Source organism: Oncorhynchus mykiss, chromosome 12 (assembly GCF_057628025.1).
Source record: "Oncorhynchus mykiss isolate SJ-2025 chromosome 12, ASM5762802v1, whole genome shotgun sequence".
In the NCBI taxonomy this organism is placed as follows: domain Eukaryota; kingdom Metazoa; phylum Chordata; class Actinopteri; order Salmoniformes; family Salmonidae; genus Oncorhynchus; species Oncorhynchus mykiss.
This window is the reverse complement of record NC_143033.1, coordinates 65770587-65793903: the sequence shown is the minus strand read 5'-3', so window position 1 is coordinate 65793903 and position 23317 is coordinate 65770587. Positions and strand designations below refer to the sequence as shown.

Genomic DNA, 23317 nt, shown 5'->3' with positions numbered 1-23317 from the left:
CACTTCTCATTAGGCTATTTTCCCCATTAACCAAGTGGTCTACTTTAAACTCATGTACTATATGGACACATTTACAATGTCGATCAATCTCTTCCAGTTAAAGTTAAGCCTGCCTGTCAATTACCAAAATGAACATATTCAGTAAATTACCAGTAGCTCTGCGACCATATGACAGCTCCAATAAGCCCCTTATGGTGAATGAGAGGCTTGAAGACTCATTACTATTTGGAGCATTCAGTTCTTTGATGTAGGGGAACAATTGGGCATTACCAACTGAAATAAATAGAAAGATTAATTTCGTGTCAGTAATAGCAAAACTCCATAAAAAAGCACCATAACAGCTGGTTAACAGGTTTGATTGACCGCTAGGCTGTCTAATAAACTTGTGATCCACAGCGTAAAATGTATAAATCAATTGTAGGTAACCATTTCAATCCTATGGCCCTAGAGTTGACAATTTCTGCTCTTAATTTACATGGCACTATTACCAGATACGGTAAATGACACCCTCTGTGGTGAGAGGTAACGTCCTTTATTAAACTTCTCCTATTGTTATGACCCTCAGCCACTAGTAGGTCTACAATTGTCAGTATTTATCACTGGTATGAAGATGCTCAGTAAAAGAGCAAAGAACCGGAATAGACTGAAACATCATTACAGGGCAACACTTAGAAAATCCCAACAAAAACCTAAGTGAAATGTTTTATTGTTTTACAAGATGCCTTGCCTCCAATACAGTAGGGTTGTCAACATAAACACCTCAATGTTACAGCGGTGTTGCACTGCACCAGTTTAATACTCCCCTCCCTATAAATGCAAAGCCAGTAGGATCTATCAGAGAAGCCAGGAGTCCTGGTCTGAGGCTGGAGGCCGTAGCCTGGGGATGGAAGTGGTTTAGCTCTGGCCTCCCAGGGTGTGCTTGTCAAACAGGTACTCTGCCATCTTGTTTTTGACAGCATCCATCTTGGTGAGGTTGGTGATGTGGTCTCCCAGCTTCTTAATGGCCTCCACCTGCTCATTCAGGTAATGGGTCTCCAGGAAGTCACACAGCTAGAGGGAAAACACAGGTCAGAAAAGAGAATGAATACAGACTATTGTAGATACAGTAACACACAAGAGCCTGGTGGTAATGGCATAAGGACAGATGAGGTGTCTGCAGTAAACATTTTTAACTAGGCAAGTCCGTTAACAAACACTTATTTACAATGACATCCTAACGTGGAACAGTGGGTTAACTGCCTTGTTCAGGGGCAGAATAGTTTTACCTTGTTGCTGCATTGAATCCCCTAGCTGACCTTTGTTACTGGCCCAACAATCTAACCACTAGACAAGCAGCGGCCCCTTACGTATTAGCTGCATTGTGCGTGAAGCAGGTCACACAATCCTGTGTCATTAGTTATCATCTCCTAGGACAGTACCTGTATTCTATGTGATACATACATGTGGTTCCACCATAACTTACATGGGGGTCAACCTTGTCAGAGGCAATCTTGTGCAGGTCCAGCAGGGCCTGGTTCACATTCTTCTCCAGCTGCAGAGCACACTGCATGGCCTCCAGCCCATTGCCCCACTCATCACGTTCTGGCTTCTACACAGGCCAGAGTGAACACAGGAGGGTTAGGGACTACTAGCAAACGTTAAGGTTTGGATAAAGTGAACAGTGTTACATCCCTCACACTGTTTCAGTTCAGTGGTTAGAGGCAGTATGTTTAGCAATACTCCAGGTTCTCTAGATCAACTTAACGCTGGACACTCCATGGAGTAAAGACATTTTCTATCAGTCTACAATCTAAATGTGTTCGATGCTCATGTGCTCACCTTGATGTCTTGGAGTAAAATGCGTCCACCTCTCTTGTTCTGGAAGGAGAGTAGCTTGTCGGCGTGCTCCCGCTCCTCATCGCTGTTCTCCTTGAAGAAATGCGCGAAGCCACGCAGCGCCACATCGTCACGGGAGAAATAGAAAGCCTGGGTGGATAAACAAAACATTGTAGTTAAAAAATATGACAGCATTCTCTCTTTTTCTGTTGTTGTGGCAACTAAGCTTGATGATAGGGATGAATCAGTCTAGTCTAGTCCGTTGTCTACTTGATAACCTGACATTTAACCTGTCAATGAGTTGTTACGCGCTCTGACCAAGGTAGGATAGATTTCCAACTTCATTTGAATGCTAGATCTACCCGAAGGCTCTTAATGGCCTAGCCAAGTACAACTCAAATGTACTTCACGGAGTTGAGATTGGCTATTAATTGTCTAGGCATACAGAAAAGTAAAGTGAAAAGACATTTAGGCCCAGGCATAATAACACAGGTAGATCAACAGAACGGTCATCTTGGTAGACCCCTTACCATTGAGGTGTAGGTGTAGGAGGCAAACATCTCCAAGTTGATCATCCGGTTGATGGCAGCTTCGCAATCGTGGTGATAGTTCTGGCGGATCTGAGACTCCATCTCGTCAGATTTTATTTTATATCGAAATGAAAAGTACAAAAATAGAGTTTCTTAGACTATTTTGCTATTATAGTTCAAGTCAGTGATATGTTATCAACCCGGAATGTTCGATAACGCGGGACGAAGGCAGAGGAGTTCCGTTCAATCACTGTTGAAGCAAGAACTTCTTCATGCGTCTTCTCAGACTTGTGAACTGGAAGGAGCCTTGTTCGCTCTATTTATTGTTCCAAACGGAATGCGTCAGTGAAATCCACCCTCACAGAGCGTAGCCAATCACCTTTAGAATTTCAACAGGAACTAGGCGGGTCATTTGAAGACGAGCCCACTCATACACATGACCTAAAGCAAAGAGTATTTATTATATTGACAAGAGAGCCGAGTGACCACTCTATCAATGGAAATACATGTGCTCAACGATTGAAGACAGGCAAGATCAGGTGGGACCATTCTAGCCAATGACAGAGGAGGTACGCGTGTGAACACCACGCACAAATAAACTGCATTTTTCTCAAAGTTTCCGGAATGCCACATGCATCCACTTATATCAGTACATTTGTAAAAGCTTAAACATTACGAAACTTCTATTCGATCGTAATCCTCAAGTAATTTGAAAAAAATGGGCTTATCTCACGCAGACATATTATGGGCGGAGTAAATGCTCTCGCCTTGACCTCTTCATCTCGGTCCGTTCTTACTTTGTTTATTTCAAAGTAACATTCTATTGGAAACAACTAAAGCAGCAGTATCAGCCAAAAGCAATGCTACAGTGCAGGTCTAACTACAGAAGTTATTGTTGAAAAATGTGTGTGTGTTATATCCTTAGAAGAAAATAAGAAGAATTTGAACACTCATTCTAATATTAGGCTAATTGAGAAATAGTCTACTTCTACTTTTGATTTGGAATATTAAAGGAATTTAACTTTCAGATGCAGTTCTGTAAACTTCTGTTTCATTCTCTAAGAGCACATGTTTCAATAGCATATGTAGCTTAATTATTTACATTTTCCAGAATGCAGTCAAAAGAAAAACTGTAGGGTTTATCACACTTTTTTTTATGTCAGCTCATTTTTCAATATGAGGTATGGGAATACAGTAGTGGACAGAGAAAGAAAGGCTGGCTTTTGTAGAAATGGTATTTGTTGATACACCTTTCGGTGTATCTTTGCTGATGACTCAACACTATACACATCAGCTACCACAGCAGGTGATATAACTGCAACACTTAAGAGCTGCAGTCAGTTTCAGAATGGGTGGCATGAAATAAGTTAGTCCTAAATTCATTCATTTCAAAAACTAAAGGCATTGTATTTGGGACATAATATTAAAACACTAAACCCTAAACCTCAACTAAATCTTGTAATGAATAATGTGCAAATGTAACAAGTTGAGACTAAACTTCTGTCATGGTCAAAACATATTCTTAGCTACTGATACAACAGTAGCTTAGATTGGGATAGGTCTGTCCATAATAAAGCAAAGCTCTGCCTTCTTATCAACGCTATCAACAAGGTAGTGTCATGACGTTGGCCTGGGGGTAGATTTATGACAGTCATAAATACCTCTTCCCCCCTTTTTCCTCTCTCTACCCTACTGATGTTACATTTACAAACCCCTTGGTTAACATAGAGATTCTGGTAACATCAGAAGGTGGCGGGAAATGAACTATATTCTGGTAATCCGACCAATTGAACATATGCGGTGGTACTTAAGGAATGTCATGTCAGTTCGGTTGTCATCTGATACATTCTCATCAATGATAAGATGACAAACTCTACAGTGGAAAGTCTACACATCAGAGTTATCGGATTCACATGGAATTGTTGTTCAATTTAAATGTTTGAATATGAAAGTATTTGTGATGCGATGAAATGTGATTTTAGCTTCTAAAATGTGAGATTTGGGTTTTCATAAGGCTCTGCTCAATCAGTGGCCCGCCCCTGTGAAGGGACATGGGCTATAAAACTTTTCAAACACGCCCTCCTCTCCCTACCTATATAAAGCCTTGACGACAATATAACCTCCTGTTCCGAGGATGTGAGGACGACGGTCCGATGTCAGAATGGTTCAGATAATAACTACAGAACGAAGCCAACATCATCGTGAGCTTTGGTTGTGAATGGTATGAACTTTGAACTCTTATTCACTACAGAAGTGATACCTCCTAGCCGTTGAGTTAGCAACAGCAGCTGCAAACGCAGGTTAGGAAGGAACAGACAGAGTATCCCATCTACCACACAATGACGTTACTACAACTTATCCAATTTACCAGCAGAGACATTCTTCAAAGGACAAAGGACTAGGTTGGGCAACACGGCCTTCCATCTACCACCAACCTACCGAAGCGCAGCTCAGAGTAAATATTTATTGCATTTTCCTTTTCCAAATGGGCGGTAATTTAGAATGCATAAGATACTGTATTTATGATAGCACAGCTTCTTCCTTTGATACTCAGTCTTCCCGCTCTTTCACTCAAACCCAGACCCTTTTGTTTTGTGGAACAAGCTGTCATATCTGTTCCGCCCGCTAGGGACGTTTTCCTTTATGACGTAATTTGTAATCGAGGTATAATTCATTCTTTGTATATGTAATTCTGTGTGATTAGTTAGGTATTTGGTACATAAATAATTAAACCCAATTTTGGATTGCTGATTCAACTTGTTAGCCAGGGTTCGTGAAGATAACCAAGAATTTACAACTTTCAGATGAGACTGAATTAAGGTGACGATTAATATTGACTGCTATATTGATGTAAAATATTACTAGTTCTTTAAGAGTTTATTCGGAAGAAACAGCTCAAAAAATATTATTTCGTGGTGCCCCGACTCTCTAGTTAATTACATTTACATGATTAGCTCAATCAGGTAATATTAATTACGGAGAAATTATTTTATAGAATAGCATGTCATATCACTTAATATGGCATATCCAAAGACACGACAGAAGGTTCTACAGGCCCTTGTTTTGTCGCACCTGGACTACTCTCCAGTCATGTGGTCAGGTGCCAAAAACGACTTAGGAAAATTACAATTGGCCAAGAACTGGGCAGCACGACTCACCCTTAAATGTACACAGAGAGCTTACATTAATATTATAAATATCAATCTCTCATGGCTCAAAGTAGAGATTTACTTCATCACTACTTGTATTTGTGAGAATTATTGACATGTTGAATGCACCCAGCTGTCAGTTTAAACTACGAGCACACAACTCAGACACCAATGCATACTCCACAAGACATGCCACCAGGTCTCTTCACTGTCCCCAAGTCCAGGACAGACTATGGGAGGTGCACAGTACTACAGAGAGCCATGACATGGCTGCTATTCCACATCAAGTAACTCATGCAAGCAGTAAAAGATTTAAAATTAGATAAAAATACAATTTATGGGACAGTGGGGACAGTGAAGAGACACATTTGCACTATAGACACACATGGATTTTGTGTTGTAGATATGGTAGTAGAGTAGTGGCCTGAGGGCAAATCTTAATGTGTTGTGAAATCTGTTTTGTAATGAAAGGTTAGTTTTATTGTATAGAACTGCCTTTCATTTGCCAGACCCCATGAAGAGTAACTGCTGCCTTGACATCAGCTAATAGGGATCCATAAATACAATTGTTGGTAAATTAAAGATTATGCAATTTAATCAGATGCCATCTCAAGGCCTTTTGGGGTATGTCAGAATATCCCAAAACTCTGGCCCTCTGTATTGCCTTTTCATGTTAAATATGTTTTCAAATAGAATGACAGTTGTGAAACTTTACCCTAAATATTAACCAACTTAGTGAATACCATTACCATAAAAATGTACTCAATTTTACCACTCAATTTTACCACTTCTTAGTTGTAAATGTTGGTGACAGTTGTGAAAAGTAGCAATTATTGAAAATGCAATTGCTGATTAGACACTTCTCATTAGGCTATTTTCCCCATTAACCAAGTGGTCTACTTTAAACTCATGTACTATATGGACACATTTACAATGTCGATCAATCTCTTCCAGTTAAAGTTAAGCCTGCCTGTCAATTACCAAAATGAACATATTCAGTAAATTACCAGTAGCTCTGCGACCATATGACAGCTCCAATAAGCCCCTTATGGTGAATGAGAGGCTTGAAGACTCATTACTATTTGGAGCATTCAGTTCTTTGATGTAGGGGAACAATTGGGCATTACCAACTGAAATAAATAGAAAGATTAATTTCGTGTCAGTAATAGCAAAACTCCATAAAAAAGCACCATAACAGCTGGTTAACAGGTTTGATTGACCGCTAGGCTGTCTAATAAACTTGTGATCCACAGCGTAAAATGTATAAATCAATTGTAGGTAACCATTTCAATCCTATGGCCCTAGAGTTGACAATTTCTGCTCTTAATTTACATGGCACTATTACCAGATACGGTAAATGACACCCTCTGTGGTGAGAGGTAACGTCCTTTATTAAACTTCTCCTATTGTTATGACCCTCAGCCACTAGTAGGTCTACAATTGTCAGTATTTATCACTGGTATGAAGATGCTCAGTAAAAGAGCAAAGAACCGGAATAGACTGAAACATCATTACAGGGCAACACTTAGAAAATCCCAACAAAAACCTAAGTGAAATGTTTTATTGTTTTACAAGATGCCTTGCCTCCAATACAGTAGGGTTGTCAACATAAACACCTCAATGTTACAGCGGTGTTGCACTGCACCAGTTTAATACTCCCCTCCCTATAAATGCAAAGCCAGTAGGATCTATCAGAGAAGCCAGGAGTCCTGGTCTGAGGCTGGAGGCCGTAGCCTGGGGATGGAAGTGGTTTAGCTCTGGCCTCCCAGGGTGTGCTTGTCAAACAGGTACTCTGCCATCTTGTTTTTGACAGCATCCATCTTGGTGAGGTTGGTGATGTGGTCTCCCAGCTTCTTAATGGCCTCCACCTGCTCATTCAGGTAATGGGTCTCCAGGAAGTCACACAGCTAGAGGGAAAACACAGGTCAGAAAAGAGAATGAATACAGACTATTGTAGATACAGTAACACACAAGAGCCTGGTGGTAATGGCATAAGGACAGATGAGGTGTCTGCAGTAAACATTTTTAACTAGGCAAGTCCGTTAACAAACACTTATTTACAATGACATCCTAACGTGGAACAGTGGGTTAACTGCCTTGTTCAGGGGCAGAATAGTTTTACCTTGTTGCTGCATTGAATCCCCTAGCTGACCTTTGTTACTGGCCCAACAATCTAACCACTAGACAAGCAGCGGCCCCTTACGTATTAGCTGCATTGTGCGTGAAGCAGGTCACACAATCCTGTGTCATTAGTTATCATCTCCTAGGACAGTACCTGTATTCTATGTGATACATACATGTGGTTCCACCATAACTTACATGGGGGTCAACCTTGTCAGAGGCAATCTTGTGCAGGTCCAGCAGGGCCTGGTTCACATTCTTCTCCAGCTGCAGAGCACACTGCATGGCCTCCAGCCCATTGCCCCACTCATCACGTTCTGGCTTCTACACAGGCCAGAGTGAACACAGGAGGGTTAGGGACTACTAGCAAACGTTAAGGTTTGGATAAAGTGAACAGTGTTACATCCCTCACACTGTTTCAGTTCAGTGGTTAGAGGCAGTATGTTTAGCAATACTCCAGGTTCTCTAGATCAACTTAACGCTGGACACTCCATGGAGTAAAGACATTTTCTATCAGTCTACAATCTAAATGTGTTCGATGCTCATGTGCTCACCTTGATGTCTTGGAGTAAAATGCGTCCACCTCTCTTGTTCTGGAAGGAGAGTAGCTTGTCGGCGTGCTCCCGCTCCTCATCGCTGTTCTCCTTGAAGAAATGCGCGAAGCCACGCAGCGCCACATCGTCACGGGAGAAATAGAAAGCCTGGGTGGATAAACAAAACATTGTAGTTAAAAAATATGACAGCATTCTCTCTTTTTCTGTTGTTGTGGCAACTAAGCTTGATGATAGGGATGAATCAGTCTAGTCTAGTCCGTTGTCTACTTGATAACCTGACATTTAACCTGTCAATGAGTTGTTACGCGCTCTGACCAAGGTAGGATAGATTTCCAACTTCATTTGAATGCTAGATCTACCCGAAGGCTCTTAATGGCCTAGCCAAGTACAACTCAAATGTACTTCACGGAGTTGAGATTGGCTATTAATTGTCTAGGCATACAGAAAAGTAAAGTGAAAAGACATTTAGGCCCAGGCATAATAACACAGGTAGATCAACAGAACGGTCATCTTGGTAGACCCCTTACCATTGAGGTGTAGGTGTAGGAGGCAAACATCTCCAAGTTGATCATCCGGTTGATGGCAGCTTCGCAATCGTGGTGATAGTTCTGGCGGATCTGAGACTCCATCTCGTCAGATTTTATTTTATATCGAAATGAAAAGTACAAAAATAGAGTTTCTTAGACTATTTTGCTATTATAGTTCAAGTCAGTGATATGTTATCAACCCGGAATGTTCGATAACGCGGGACGAAGGCAGAGGAGTTCCGTTCAATCACTGTTGAAGCAAGAACTTCTTCATGCGTCTTCTCAGACTTGTGAACTGGAAGGAGCCTTGTTCGCTCTATTTATTGTTCCAAACGGAATGCGTCAGTGAAATCCACCCTCACAGAGCGTAGCCAATCACCTTTAGAATTTCAACAGGAACTAGGCGGGTCATTTGAAGACGAGCCCACTCATACACATGACCTAAAGCAAAGAGTATTTATTATATTGACAAGAGAGCCGAGTGACCACTCTATCAATGGAAATACATGTGCTCAACGATTGAAGACAGGCAAGATCAGGTGGGACCATTCTAGCCAATGACAGAGGAGGTACGCGTGTGAACACCACGCACAAATAAACTGCATTTTTCTCAAAGTTTCCGGAATGCCACATGCATCCACTTATATCAGTACATTTGTAAAAGCTTAAACATTACGAAACTTCTATTCGATCGTAATCCTCAAGTAATTTGAAAAAAATGGGCTTATCTCACGCAGACATATTATGGGCGGAGTAAATGCTCTCGCCTTGACCTCTTCATCTCGGTCCGTTCTTACTTTGTTTATTTCAAAGTAACATTCTATTGGAAACAACTAAAGCAGCAGTATCAGCCAAAAGCAATGCTACAGTGCAGGTCTAACTACAGAAGTTATTGTTGAAAAATGTGTGTGTGTTATATCCTTAGAAGAAAATAAGAAGAATTTTAACACTCATTCTAATATTAGGCTAATTGAGAAATAGTCTACTTCTACTTTTGATTTGGAATATTAAAGGAATTTAACTTTCAGATGCAGTTCTGTAAACTTCTGTTTCATTCTCTAAGAGCACATGTTTCAATAGCATATGTAGCTTAATTATTTACATTTTCCAGAATGCAGTCAAAAGAAAAACTGTAGGGTTTATCACACTTTTTTTTTATGTCAGCTCATTTTTCAATATGAGGTATGGGAATACAGTAGTGGACAGAGAAAGAAAGGCTGGCTTTTGTAGAAATGGTATTTGTTGATACACCTTTCGGTGTATCTTTGCTGATGACTCAACACTATACACATCAGCTACCACAGCAGGTGATATAACTGCAACACTTAAGAGCTGCAGTCAGTTTCAGAATGGGTGGCATGAAATAAGTTAGTCCTAAATTAATTCATTTCAAAAACTAAAGGCATTGTATTTGGGACATAATATTAAAACACTAAACCCTAAACCTCAACTAAATCTTGTAATGAATAATGTGCAAATGTAACAAGTTGAGACTAAACTTCTGTCATGGTCAAAACATATTCTTAGCTACTGATACAACAGTAGCTTAGATTGGGATAGGTCTGTCCATAATAAAGCAAAGCTCTGCCTTCTTATCAACGCTATCAACAAGGTAGTGTCATGACGTTGGCCTGGGGGTAGATTTATGACAGTCATAAATACCTCTTCCCCCCTTTTTCCTCTCTCTACCCTACTGATGTTACATTTACAAACCCCTTGGTTAACATAGAGATTCTGGTAACATCAGAAGGTGGCGGGAAATGAACTATATTCTGGTAATCCGACCAATTGAACATATGCGGTGGTACTTAAGGAATGTCATGTCAGTTCGGTTGTCATCTGATACATTCTCATCAATGATAAGATGACAAACTCTACAGTGGAAAGTCTACACATCAGAGTTATCGGATTCACATGGAATTGTTGTTCAATTTAAATGTTTGAATATGAAAGTATTTGTGATGCGATGAAATGTGATTTTAGCTTCTAAAATGTGAGATTTGGGTTTTCATAAGGCTCTGCTCAATCAGTGGCCCGCCCCTGTGAAGGGACATGGGCTATAAAACTTTTCAAACACGCCCTCCTCTCCCTACCTATATAAAGCCTTGACGACAATATAACCTCCTGTTCCGAGGATGTGAGGACGACGGTCCGATGTCAGAATGGTTCAGATAATAACTACAGAACGAAGCCAACATCATCGTGAGCTTTGGTTGTGAATGGTATGAACTTTGAACTCTTATTCACTACAGAAGTGATACCTCCTAGCCGTTGAGTTAGCAACAGCAGCTGCAAACGCAGGTTAGGAAGGAACAGACAGAGTATCCCATCTACCACACAATGACGTTACTACAACTTATCCAATTTACCAGCAGAGACATTCTTCAAAGGACAAAGGACTAGGTTGGGCAACACGGCCTTCCATCTACCACCAACCTACCGAAGCGCAGCTCAGAGTAAATATTTATTGCATTTTCCTTTTCCAAATGGGCGGTAATTTAGAATGCATAAGATACTGTATTTATGATAGCACAGCTTCTTCCTTTGATACTCAGTCTTCCCGCTCTTTCACTCAAACCCAGACCCTTTTGTTTTGTGGAACAAGCTGTCATATCTGTTCCGCCCGCTAGGGACGTTTTCCTTTATGACGTAATTTGTAATCGAGGTATAATTCATTCTTTGTATATGTAATTCTGTGTGATTAGTTAGGTATTTGGTACATAAATAATTAAACCCAATTTTGGATTGCTGATTCAACTTGTTAGCCAGGGTTCGTGAAGATAACCAAGAATTTACAACTTTCAGATGAGACTGAATTAAGGTGACGATTAATATTGACTGCTATATTGATGTAAAATATTACTAGTTCTTTAAGAGTTTATTCGGAAGAAACAGCTCAAAAAATATTATTTCGTGGTGCCCCGACTCTCTAGTTAATTACATTTACATGATTAGCTCAATCAGGTAATATTAATTACGGAGAAATTATTTTATAGAATAGCATGTCATATCACTTAATATGGCATATCCAAAGACACGACAGAAGGTTCTACAGGCCCTTGTTTTGTCGCACCTGGACTACTCTCCAGTCATGTGGTCAGGTGCCAAAAACGACTTAGGAAAATTACAATTGGCCAAGAACTGGGCAGCACGACTCACCCTTAAATGTACACAGAGAGCTTACATTAATATTATAAATATCAATCTCTCATGGCTCAAAGTAGAGATTTACTTCATCACTACTTGTATTTGTGAGAATTATTGACATGTTGAATGCACCCAGCTGTCAGTTTAAACTACGAGCACACAACTCAGACACCAATGCATACTCCACAAGACATGCCACCAGGTCTCTTCACTGTCCCCAAGTCCAGGACAGACTATGGGAGGTGCACAGTACTACAGAGAGCCATGACATGGCTGCTATTCCACATCAAGTAACTCATGCAAGCAGTAAAAGATTTAAAATTAGATAAAAATACAATTTATGGGACAGTGGGGACAGTGAAGAGACACATTTGCACTATAGACACACATGGATTTTGTGTTGTAGATATGGTAGTAGAGTAGTGGCCTGAGGGCAAATCTTAATGTGTTGTGAAATCTGTTTTGTAATGAAAGGTTAGTTTTATTGTATAGAACTGCCTTTCATTTGCCAGACCCCATGAAGAGTAACTGCTGCCTTGACATCAGCTAATAGGGATCCATAAATACAATTGTTGGTAAATTAAAGATTATGCAATTTAATCAGATGCCATCTCAAGGCCTTTTGGGGTATGTCAGAATATCCCAAAACTCTGGCCCTCTGTATTGCCTTTTCATGTTAAATATGTTTTCAAATAGAATGACAGTTGTGAAACTTTACCCTAAATATTAACCAACTTAGTGAATACCATTACCATAAAAATGTACTCAATTTTACCACTCAATTTTACCACTTCTTAGTTGTAAATGTTGGTGACAGTTGTGAAAAGTAGCAATTATTGAAAATGCAATTGCTGATTAGACACTTCTCATTAGGCTATTTTCCCCATTAACCAAGTGGTCTACTTTAAACTCATGTACTATATGGACACATTTACAATGTCGATCAATCTCTTCCAGTTAAAGTTAAGCCTGCCTGTCAATTACCAAAATGAACATATTCAGTAAATTACCAGTAGCTCTGCGACCATATGACAGCTCCAATAAGCCCCTTATGGTGAATGAGAGGCTTGAAGACTCATTACTATTTGGAGCATTCAGTTCTTTGATGTAGGGGAACAATTGGGCATTACCAACTGAAATAAATAGAAAGATTAATTTCGTGTCAGTAATAGCAAAACTCCATAAAAAAGCACCATAACAGCTGGTTAACAGGTTTGATTGACCGCTAGGCTGTCTAATAAACTTGTGATCCACAGCGTAAAATGTATAAATCAATTGTAGGTAACCATTTCAATCCTATGGCCCTAGAGTTGACAATTTCTGCTCTTAATTTACATGGCACTATTACCAGATACGGTAAATGACACCCTCTGTGGTGAGAGGTAACGTCCTTTATTAAACTTCTCCTATTGTTATGACCCTCAGCCACTAGTAGGTCTACAATTGTCAGTATTTATCACTGGTATGAAGATGCTCAGTAAAAGAGCAAAGAACCGGAATAGACTGAAACATCATTACAGGGCAACACTTAGAAAATCCCAACAAAAACCTAAGTGAAATGTTTTATTGTTTTACAAGATGCCTTGCCTCCAATACAGTAGGGTTGTCAACATAAACACCTCAATGTTACAGCGGTGTTGCACTGCACCAGTTTAATACTCCCCTCCCTATAAATGCAAAGCCAGTAGGATCTATCAGAGAAGCCAGGAGTCCTGGTCTGAGGCTGGAGGCCGTAGCCTGGGGATGGAAGTGGTTTAGCTCTGGCCTCCCAGGGTGTGCTTGTCAAACAGGTACTCTGCCATCTTGTTTTTGACAGCATCCATCTTGGTGAGGTTGGTGATGTGGTCTCCCAGCTTCTTAATGGCCTCCACCTGCTCATTCAGGTAATGGGTCTCCAGGAAGTCACACAGCTAGAGGGAAAACACAGGTCAGAAAAGAGAATGAATACAGACTATTGTAGATACAGTAACACACAAGAGCCTGGTGGTAATGGCATAAGGACAGATGAGGTGTCTGCAGTAAACATTTTTAACTAGGCAAGTCCGTTAACAAACACTTATTTACAATGACATCCTAACGTGGAACAGTGGGTTAACTGCCTTGTTCAGGGGCAGAATAGTTTTACCTTGTTGCTGCATTGAATCCCCTAGCTGACCTTTGTTACTGGCCCAACAATCTAACCACTAGACAAGCAGCGGCCCCTTACGTATTAGCTGCATTGTGCGTGAAGCAGGTCACACAATCCTGTGTCATTAGTTATCATCTCCTAGGACAGTACCTGTATTCTATGTGATACATACATGTGGTTCCACCATAACTTACATGGGGGTCAACCTTGTCAGAGGCAATCTTGTGCAGGTCCAGCAGGGCCTGGTTCACATTCTTCTCCAGCTGCAGAGCACACTGCATGGCCTCCAGCCCATTGCCCCACTCATCACGTTCTGGCTTCTACACAGGCCAGAGTGAACACAGGAGGGTTAGGGACTACTAGCAAACGTTAAGGTTTGGATAAAGTGAACAGTGTTACATCCCTCACACTGTTTCAGTTCAGTGGTTAGAGGCAGTATGTTTAGCAATACTCCAGGTTCTCTAGATCAACTTAACGCTGGACACTCCATGGAGTAAAGACATTTTCTATCAGTCTACAATCTAAATGTGTTCGATGCTCATGTGCTCACCTTGATGTCTTGGAGTAAAATGCGTCCACCTCTCTTGTTCTGGAAGGAGAGTAGCTTGTCGGCGTGCTCCCGCTCCTCATCGCTGTTCTCCTTGAAGAAATGCGCGAAGCCACGCAGCGCCACATCGTCACGGGAGAAATAGAAAGCCTGGGTGGATAAACAAAACATTGTAGTTAAAAAATATGACAGCATTCTCTCTTTTTCTGTTGTTGTGGCAACTAAGCTTGATGATAGGGATGAATCAGTCTAGTCTAGTCCGTTGTCTACTTGATAACCTGACATTTAACCTGTCAATGAGTTGTTACGCGCTCTGACCAAGGTAGGATAGATTTCCAACTTCATTTGAATGCTAGATCTACCCGAAGGCTCTTAATGGCCTAGCCAAGTACAACTCAAATGTACTTCACGGAGTTGAGATTGGCTATTAATTGTCTAGGCATACAGAAAAGTAAAGTGAAAAGACATTTAGGCCCAGGCATAATAACACAGGTAGATCAACAGAACGGTCATCTTGGTAGACCCCTTACCATTGAGGTGTAGGTGTAGGAGGCAAACATCTCCAAGTTGATCATCCGGTTGATGGCAGCTTCGCAATCGTGGTGATAGTTCTGGCGGATCTGAGACTCCATCTCGTCAGATTTTATTTTATATCGAAATGAAAAGTACAAAAATAGAGTTTCTTAGACTATTTTGCTATTATAGTTCAAGTCAGTGATATGTTATCAACCCGGAATGTTCGATAACGCGGGACGAAGGCAGAGGAGTTCCGTTCAATCACTGTTGAAGCAAGAACTTCTTCATGCGTCTTCTCAGACTTGTGAACTGGAAGGAGCCTTGTTCGCTCTATTTATTGTTCCAAACGGAATGCGTCAGTGAAATCCACCCTCACAGAGCGTAGCCAATCACCTTTAGAATTTCAACAGGAACTAGGCGGGTCATTTGAAGACGAGCCCACTCATACACATGACCTAAAGCAAAGAGTATTTATTATATTGACAAGAGAGCCGAGTGACCACTCTATCAATGGAAATACATGTGCTCAACGATTGAAGACAGGCAAGATCAGGTGGGACCATTCTAGCCAATGACAGAGGAGGTACGCGTGTGAACACCACGCACAAATAAACTGCATTTTTCTCAAAGTTTCCGGAATGCCACATGCATCCACTTATATCAGTACATTTGTAAAAGCTTAAACATTACGAAACTTCTATTCGATCGTAATCCTCAAGTAATTTGAAAAAAATGGGCTTATCTCACGCAGACATATTATGGGCGGAGTAAATGCTCTCGCCTTGACCTCTTCATCTCGGTCCGTTCTTACTTTGTTTATTTCAAAGTAACATTCTATTGGAAACAACTAAAGCAGCAGTATCAGCCAAAAGCAATGCTACAGTGCAGGTCTAACTACAGAAGTTATTGTTGAAAAATGTGTGTGTGTTATATCCTTAGAAGAAAATAAGAAGAATTTTAACACTCATTCTAATATTAGGCTAATTGAGAAATAGTCTACTTCTACTTTTGATTTGGAATATTAAAGGAATTTAACTTTCAGATGCAGTTCTGTAAACTTCTGTTTCATTCTCTAAGAGCACATGTTTCAATAGCATATGTAGCTTAATTATTTACATTTTCCAGAATGCAGTCAAAAGAAAAACTGTAGGGTTTATCACACTTTTTTTTTATGTCAGCTCATTTTTCAATATGAGGTATGGGAATACAGTAGTGGACAGAGAAAGAAAGGCTGGCTTTTGTAGAAATGGTATTTGTTGATACACCTTTCGGTGTATCTTTGCTGATGACTCAACACTATACACATCAGCTACCACAGCAGGTGATATAACTGCAACACTTAAGAGCTGCAGTCAGTTTCAGAATGGGTGGCATGAAATAAGTTAGTCCTAAATTAATTCATTTCAAAAACTAAAGGCATTGTATTTGGGACATAATATTAAAACACTAAACCCTAAACCTCAACTAAATCTTGTAATGAATAATGTGCAAATGTAACAAGTTGAGACTAAACTTCTGTCATGGTCAAAACATATTCTTAGCTACTGATACAACAGTAGCTTAGATTGGGATAGGTCTGTCCATAATAAAGCAAAGCTCTGCCTTCTTATCAACGCTATCAACAAGGTAGTGTCATGACGTTGGCCTGGGGGTAGATTTATGACAGTCATAAATACCTCTTCCCCCCTTTTTCCTCTCTCTACCCTACTGATGTTACATTTACAAACCCCTTGGTTAACATAGAGATTCTGGTAACATCAGAAGGTGGCGGGAAATGAACTATATTCTGGTAATCCGACCAATTGAACATATGCGGTGGTACTTAAGGAATGTCATGTCAGTTCGGTTGTCATCTGATACATTCTCATCAATGATAAGATGACAAACTCTACAGTGGAAAGTCTACACATCAGAGTTATCGGATTCACATGGAATTGTTGTTCAATTTAAATGTTTGAATATGAAAGTATTTGTGATGCGATGAAATGTGATTTTAGCTTCTAAAATGTGAGATTTGGGTTTTCATAAGGCTCTGCTCAATCAGTGGCCCGCCCCTGTGAAGGGACATGGGCTATAAAACTTTTCAAACACGCCCTCCTCTCCCTACCTATATAAAGCCTTGACGACAATATAACCTCCTGTTCCGAGGATGTGAGGACGACGGTCCGATGTCAGAATGGTTCAGATAATAACTACAGAACGAAGCCAACATCATCGTGAGCTTTGGTTGTGAATGGTATGAACTTTGAACTCTTATTCACTACAGAAGTGATACCTCCTAGCCGTTGAGTTAGCAACAGCAGCTGCAAACGCAGGTTAGGAAGGAACAGACAGAGTATCCCATCTACCACACAATGACGTTACTACAACTTATCCAATTTACCAGCAGAGACATTCTTCAAAGGACAAAGGACTAGGTTGGGCAACACGGCCTTCCATCTACCACCAACCTACCGAAGCGCAGCTCAGAGTAAATATTTATTGCATTTTCCTTTTCCAAATGGGCGGTAATTTAGAATGCATAAGATACTGTATTTATGATAGCACAGCTTCTTCCTTTGATACTCAGTCTTCCCGCTCTTTCACTCAAACCCAGACCCTTTTGTTTTGTGGAACAAGCTGTCATATCTGTTCCGCCCGCTAGGGACGTTTTCCTTTATGACGTAATTTGTAATCGAGGTATAATTCATTCTTTGTATATGTAATTCTGTGTGATTAGTTAGGTATTTGGTACATAAATAATTAAACCCAATTTTGGATTGCTGATTCAACTTGTTAGCCAGGGTTCGTGAAGATAACCAAGAATTTACAACTTTCAGATGAGACTGAATTAAGGTGACGATTAATATTGACTGCTATATTGATGTAAAATATTACTAGTTCTTTAAGAGTTTATTCGGAAGAAACAGCTCAAAAAATATTATTTCGTGGTGCCCCGACTCTCTAGTTAATTACATTTACATGATTAGCTCAATCAGGTAATATTAATTACGGAGAAATTATTTTATAGAATAGCATGTCATATCACTTAATATGGCATATCCAAAGACACGACAGAAGGTTCTACAGGCCCTTGTTTTGTCGCACCTGGACTACTCTCCAGTCATGTGGTCAGGTGCCAAAAACGACTTAGGAAAATTACAATTGGCCAAGAACTGGGCAGCACGACTCACCCTTAAATGTACACAGAGAGCTTACATTAATATTATAAATATCAATCTCTCATGGCTCAAAGTAGAGATTTACTTCATCACTACTTGTATTTGTGAGAATTATTGACATGTTGAATGCACCCAGCTGTCAGTTTAAACTACGAGCACACAACTCAGACACCAATGCATACTCCACAAGACATGCCACCAGGTCTCTTCACTGTCCCCAAGTCCAGGACAGACTATGGGAGGTGCACAGTACTACAGAGAGCCATGACATGGCTGCTATTCCACATCAAGTAACTCATGCAAGCAGTAAAATAAGATTTAAAATTAGATAAAAATACAATTTATGGGACAGTGGGGACAGTGAAGAGACATTTGCACTATAGACACACATGGATTTTGTGTTGTAGATATGGTAGTAGAGTAGTGGCCTGAGGGCAAATCTTAATGTGTTGTGAAATCTGTTTTGTAATGAAAGGTTAGTTTTATTGTATAGAACTGCCTTTCATTTGCCAGACCCCATGAAGAGTAACTGCTGCCTTGACATCAGCTAATAGGGATCCATAAATACAATTGGTAAATTAAAGATTATGCAATTTAATCAGATGCCATCTCAAGGCCTTTTGGGGTATGTCAGAATATCCCAAAACTCTGGCCCTCTGTATTGCCTTTTCATGTTAAATATGTTTTCAAATAGAATGACAGTTGTGAAACTTTACCCTAAATATTAACCAACTTAGTGAATACCATTACCATAAAAATGTACTCAATTTTACCACTCAATTTTACCACTTCTTAGTTGTAAATGTTGGTGACAGTTGTGAAAAGTAGCAATTATTGAAAATGCAATTGCTGATTAGACACTTCTCATTAGGCTATTTTCCCCATTAACCAAGTGGTCTACTTTAAACTCATGTACTATATGGACACATTTACAATGTCGATCAATCTCTTCCAGTTAAAGTTAAGCCTGCCTGTCAATTACCAAAATGAACATATTCAGTAAATTACCAGTAGCTCTGCGACCATATGACAGCTCCAATAAGCCCCTTATGGTGAATGAGGCTTGAAGACTCATTACTATTTGGAGCATTCAGTTCTTTGATGTAGGGGAACAATTGGGCATTACCAACTGAAATAAATAGAAAGATTAATTTCGTGTCAGTAATAGCAAAACTCCATAAAAAAGCACCATAACAGCTGGTTAACAGGTTTGATTGACCGCTAGGCTGTCTAATAAACTTGTGATCCACAGCGTAAAATGTATAAATCAATTGTAGGTAACCATTTCAATCCTATGGCCCTAGAGTTGACAATTTCTGCTCTTAATTTACATGGCACTATTACCAGATACGGTAAATGACACCCTCTGTGGTGAGAGGTAACGTCCTTTATTAAACTTCTCCTATTGTTATGACCCTCAGCCACTAGTAGGTCTACAATTGTCAGTATTTATCACTGGTATGAAGATGCTCAGTAAAAGAGCAAAGAACCGGAATAGACTGAAACATCATTACAGGGCAACACTTAGAAAATCCCAACAAAAACCTAAGTGAAATGTTTTATTGTTTTACAAGATGCCTTGCCTCCAATACAGTAGGGTTGTCAACATAAACACCTCAATGTTACAGCGGTGTTGCACTGCACCAGTTTAATACTCCCCTCCCTATAAATGCAAAGCCAGTAGGATCTATCAGAGAAGCCAGGAGTCCTGGTCTGAGGCTGGAGGCCGTAGCCTGGGGATGGAAGTGGTTTAGCTCTGGCCTCCCAGGGTGTGCTTGTCAAACAGGTACTCTGCCATCTTGTTTTTGACAGCATCCATCTTGGTGAGGTTGGTGATGTGGTCTCCCAGCTTCTTAATGGCCTCCACCTGCTCATTCAGGTAATGGGTCTCCAGGAAGTCACACAGCTAGAGGGAAAACACAGGTCAGAAAAGAGAATGAATACAGACTATTGTAGATACAGTAACACACAAGAGCCTGGTGGTAATGGCATAAGGACAGATGAGGTGTCTGCAGTAAACATTTTTAACTAGGCAAGTCCGTTAACAAACACTTATTTACAATGACATCCTAACGTGGAACAGTGGGTTAACTGCCTTGTTCAGGGGCAGAATAGTTTTACCTTGTTGCTGCATTGAATCCCCTAGCTGACCTTTGTTACTGGCCCAACAATCTAACCACTAGACAAGCAGCGGCCCCTTACGTATTAGCTGCATTGTGCGTGAAGCAGGTCACACAATCCTGTGTCATTAGTTATCATCTCCTAGGACAGTACCTGTATTCTATGTGATACATACATGTGGTTCCACCATAACTTACATGGGGGTCAACCTTGTCAGAGGCAATCTTGTGCAGGTCCAGCAGGGCCTGGTTCACATTCTTCTCCAGCTGCAGAGCACACTGCATGGCCTCCAGCCCATTGCCCCACTCATCACGTTCTGGCTTCTACACAGGCCAGAGTGAACACAGGAGGGTTAGGGACTACTAGCAAACGTTAAGGTTTGGATAAAGTGAACAGTGTTACATCCCTCACACTGTTTCAGTTCAGTGGTTAGAGGCAGTATGTTTAGCAATACTCCAGGTTCTCTAGATCAACTTAACGCTGGACACTCCATGGAGTAAAGACATTTTCTATCAGTCTACAATCTAAATGTGTTCGATGCTCATGTGCTCACCTTGATGTCTTGGAGTAAAATGCGTCCACCTCTCTTGTTCTGGAAGGAGAGTAGCTTGTCGGCGTGCTCCCGCTCCTCATCGCTGTTCTCCTTGAAGAAATGCGCGAAGCCACGCAGCGCCACATCGTCACGGGAGAAATAGAAAGCCTGGGTGGATAAACAAAACATTGTAGTTAAAAAATATGACAGCATTCTCTCTTTTTCTGTTGTTGTGGCAACTAAGCTTGATGATAGGGATGAATCAGTCTAGTCTAGTCCGTTGTCTACTTGATAACCTGACATTTAACCTGTCAATGAGTTGTTACGCGCTCTGACCAAGGTAGGATAGATTTCCAACTTCATTTGAATGCTAGATCTACCCGAAGGCTCTTAATGGCCTAGCCAAGTACAACTCAAATGTACTTCACGGAGTTGAGATTGGCTATTAATTGTCTAGGCATACAGAAAAGTAAAGTGAAAAGACATTTAGGCCCAGGCATAATAACACAGGTAGATCAACAGAACGGTCATCTTGGTAGACCCCTTACCATTGAGGTGTAGGTGTAGGAGGCAAACATCTCCAAGTTGATCATCCGGTTGATGGCAGCTTCGCAATCGTGGTGATAGTTCTGGCGGATCTGAGACTCCATCTCGTCAGATTTTATTTTATATCGAAATGAAAAGTACAAAAATAGAGTTTCTTAGACTATTTTGCTATTATAGTTCAAGTCAGTGATATGTTATCAACCCGGAATGTTCGATAACGCGGGACGAAGGCAGAGGAGTTCCGTTCAATCACTGTTGAAGCAAGAACTTCTTCATGCGTCTTCTCAGACTTGTGAACTGGAAGGAGCCTTGTTCGCTCTATTTATTGTTCCAAACGGAATGCGTCAGTGAAATCCACCCTCACAGAGCGTAGCCAATCACCTTTAGAATTTCAACAGGAACTAGGCGGGTCATTTGAAGACGAGCCCACTCATACACATGACCTAAAGCAAAGAGTATTTATTATATTGACAAGAGAGCCGAGTGACCACTCTATCAATGGAAATACATGTGCTCAACGATTGAAGACAGGCAAGATCAGGTGGGACCATTCTAGCCAATGACAGAGGAGGTACGCGTGTGAACACCACGCACAAATAAACTGCATTTTTCTCAAAGTTTCCGGAATGCCACATGCATCCACTTATATCAGTACATTTGTAAAAGCTTAAACATTACGAAACTTCTATTCGATCGTAATCCTCAAGTAATTTGAAAAAAATGGGCTTATCTCACGCAGACATATTATGGGCGGAGTAAATGCTCTCGCCTTGACCTCTTCATCTCGGTCCGTTCTTACTTTGTTTATTTCAAAGTAACATTCTATTGGAAACAACTAAAGCAGCAGTATCAGCCAAAAGCAATGCTACAGTGCAGGTCTAACTACAGAAGTTATTGTTGAAAAATGTGTGTGTGTTATATCCTTAGAAGAAAATAAGAAGAATTTGAACACTCATTCTAATATTAGGCTAATTGAGAAATAGTCTACTTCTACTTTTGATTTGGAATATTAAAGGAATTTAACTTTCAGATGCAGTTCTGTAAACTTCTGTTTCATTCTCTAAGAGCACATGTTTCAATAGCATATGTAGCTTAATTATTTACATTTTACAGAATGCAGTCAAAAGAAAAACTGTAGGGTTTATCACACTTTTTTTTATGTCAGCTCATTTTTCAATATGAGGTATGGGAATACAGTAGTGGACAGAGAAAGAAAGGCTGGCTTTTGTAGAAATGGTATTTGTTGATACACCTTTCGGTTTCAAATGACATATTGTTGTTGTCAAATGGTATATCAAAGTTGATTACAATAGCCTAGAAATCACTACACAAAATCAGTAGCTACATACATCTAACCATACATAGGTTATTAAGCTAAAACTGTGAAGTGTAAAACTTTTTACAGCTAATGAAAATCAAAGACTACAGTAATAAAGTAACTTATAAATAAATTAACTTTATAGGAGTCGAGGCACTCAAAGTCAAGAAACTGCTGACAGGATTACACACTTTAATTGCAGTATCAATTCATTAAAAAGTGAGTGCCGCGATGCCCACTTTGGACCAACTACATTAATACGTGTAAAAGGCTTGGATAGGCCTATGGCTCAGAATATGGAATATAATGTGAATGGGGGGCTACTCTCTCAAGTACTAATTCAAATATGCAACTATAGGTTGTGGGCAGAAGCCGGAAAAATGTGAAGTTGATCGATCCCCATCGAGGGACGAGCAGATTTCATATATATGACAGTAAAACATTCTTATAATAACTATAACATTTGTTGGCACCTTCAATTCTTGCACATTTTCTCATAAAAAGTATATTTTAACACGGTTTCTATCTAGGATGTAAAGACAGCCTCAAGTGAGGTCTGAAAACTCAAACTGTTTGAGTTAAACATCTGTTTTTGAGTGCACTTG

At 40.2% G+C, this 23317-nt stretch overlaps 4 protein-coding genes across 4 annotated transcripts; all 4 read right to left on the bottom strand.

The window, feature by feature from the left end:
- Nucleotides 1–690: 690 nt before the first annotated feature.
- Nucleotides 691–2637, bottom strand: LOC118937701 (ferritin, middle subunit). Its single transcript, XM_036938017.2, has 4 exons — nt 2346–2637; nt 1819–1965; nt 1463–1588; nt 691–1050 (listed from the first exon to the last, which is right to left on the bottom strand). Exons 1-4 carry the CDS (start codon nt 2445–2447, stop codon nt 895–897), a joined length of 531 nt encoding a protein of 176 aa, XP_036793912.1. The 5' UTR covers nt 2448–2637; the 3' UTR covers nt 691–894.
- A 4405-nt stretch (nt 2638–7042) lies between these two features.
- Nucleotides 7043–8930, bottom strand: LOC100136295 (ferritin H-3). Its single transcript, NM_001124549.1, is given in 4 exon segments — nt 7043–7401; nt 7814–7939; nt 8170–8316; nt 8697–8930. Coding segments are annotated over 4 exon segments (531 nt in total). The 5' UTR covers nt 8799–8930; the 3' UTR covers nt 7043–7245.
- Nucleotides 8931–13393: 4463 nt separating this feature from the next.
- LOC149979250 (ferritin, middle subunit-like) lies at nt 13394–15340 on the bottom strand. The gene is made up of 4 exons (XM_090193004.1): nt 15049–15340; nt 14522–14668; nt 14166–14291; nt 13394–13753 (listed from the first exon to the last, which is right to left on the bottom strand). The coding sequence occupies exons 1-4, from the start codon at nt 15148–15150 to the stop codon at nt 13598–13600; spliced, it is 531 nt and encodes a 176-aa protein (XP_090049130.1). The 5' UTR covers nt 15151–15340; the 3' UTR covers nt 13394–13597.
- A 4401-nt stretch (nt 15341–19741) lies between these two features.
- Nucleotides 19742–21688, bottom strand: LOC118937702 (ferritin, middle subunit-like). The gene is made up of 4 exons (XM_090193007.1): nt 21397–21688; nt 20870–21016; nt 20514–20639; nt 19742–20101 (listed from the first exon to the last, which is right to left on the bottom strand). The coding sequence occupies exons 1-4, from the start codon at nt 21496–21498 to the stop codon at nt 19946–19948; spliced, it is 531 nt and encodes a 176-aa protein (XP_090049133.1). The 5' UTR covers nt 21499–21688; the 3' UTR covers nt 19742–19945.
- Nucleotides 21689–23317: the final 1629 nt, after the last annotated feature.

Excerpts from the sequence above, each read along its gene's own strand:
- LOC118937701 (XM_036938017.2), bottom strand. The coding sequence starts at position 2,447 with ATGGAGTCTCAGATCCGCCAGAACTATCACCACGATTGCGAAGCTGCC. Across the intron at positions 1,589-1,818 it reads TTTTACTCCAAGACATCAAG|AAGCCAGAACGTGATGAGTG; the intron begins GTGAGCACATGA and ends TGGCCTGTGTAG. Across the intron at positions 1,051-1,462 it reads CTGACAAGGTTGACCCCCAT|CTGTGTGACTTCCTGGAGAC; the intron begins GTAAGTTATGGT and ends TTTTCCCTCTAG.
- LOC149979250 (XM_090193004.1), bottom strand. The coding sequence starts at position 15,150 with ATGGAGTCTCAGATCCGCCAGAACTATCACCACGATTGCGAAGCTGCC. Across the intron at positions 14,292-14,521 it reads TTTTACTCCAAGACATCAAG|AAGCCAGAACGTGATGAGTG; the intron begins GTGAGCACATGA and ends TGGCCTGTGTAG. Across the intron at positions 13,754-14,165 it reads CTGACAAGGTTGACCCCCAT|CTGTGTGACTTCCTGGAGAC; the intron begins GTAAGTTATGGT and ends TTTTCCCTCTAG.
- LOC118937702 (XM_090193007.1), bottom strand. The coding sequence starts at position 21,498 with ATGGAGTCTCAGATCCGCCAGAACTATCACCACGATTGCGAAGCTGCC. Across the intron at positions 21,017-21,396 it reads CCTACACCTACACCTCAATG|GCTTTCTATTTCTCCCGTGA; the intron begins GTAAGGGGTCTA and ends TTATCCACCCAG. Across the intron at positions 20,102-20,513 it reads CTGACAAGGTTGACCCCCAT|CTGTGTGACTTCCTGGAGAC; the intron begins GTAAGTTATGGT and ends TTTTCCCTCTAG.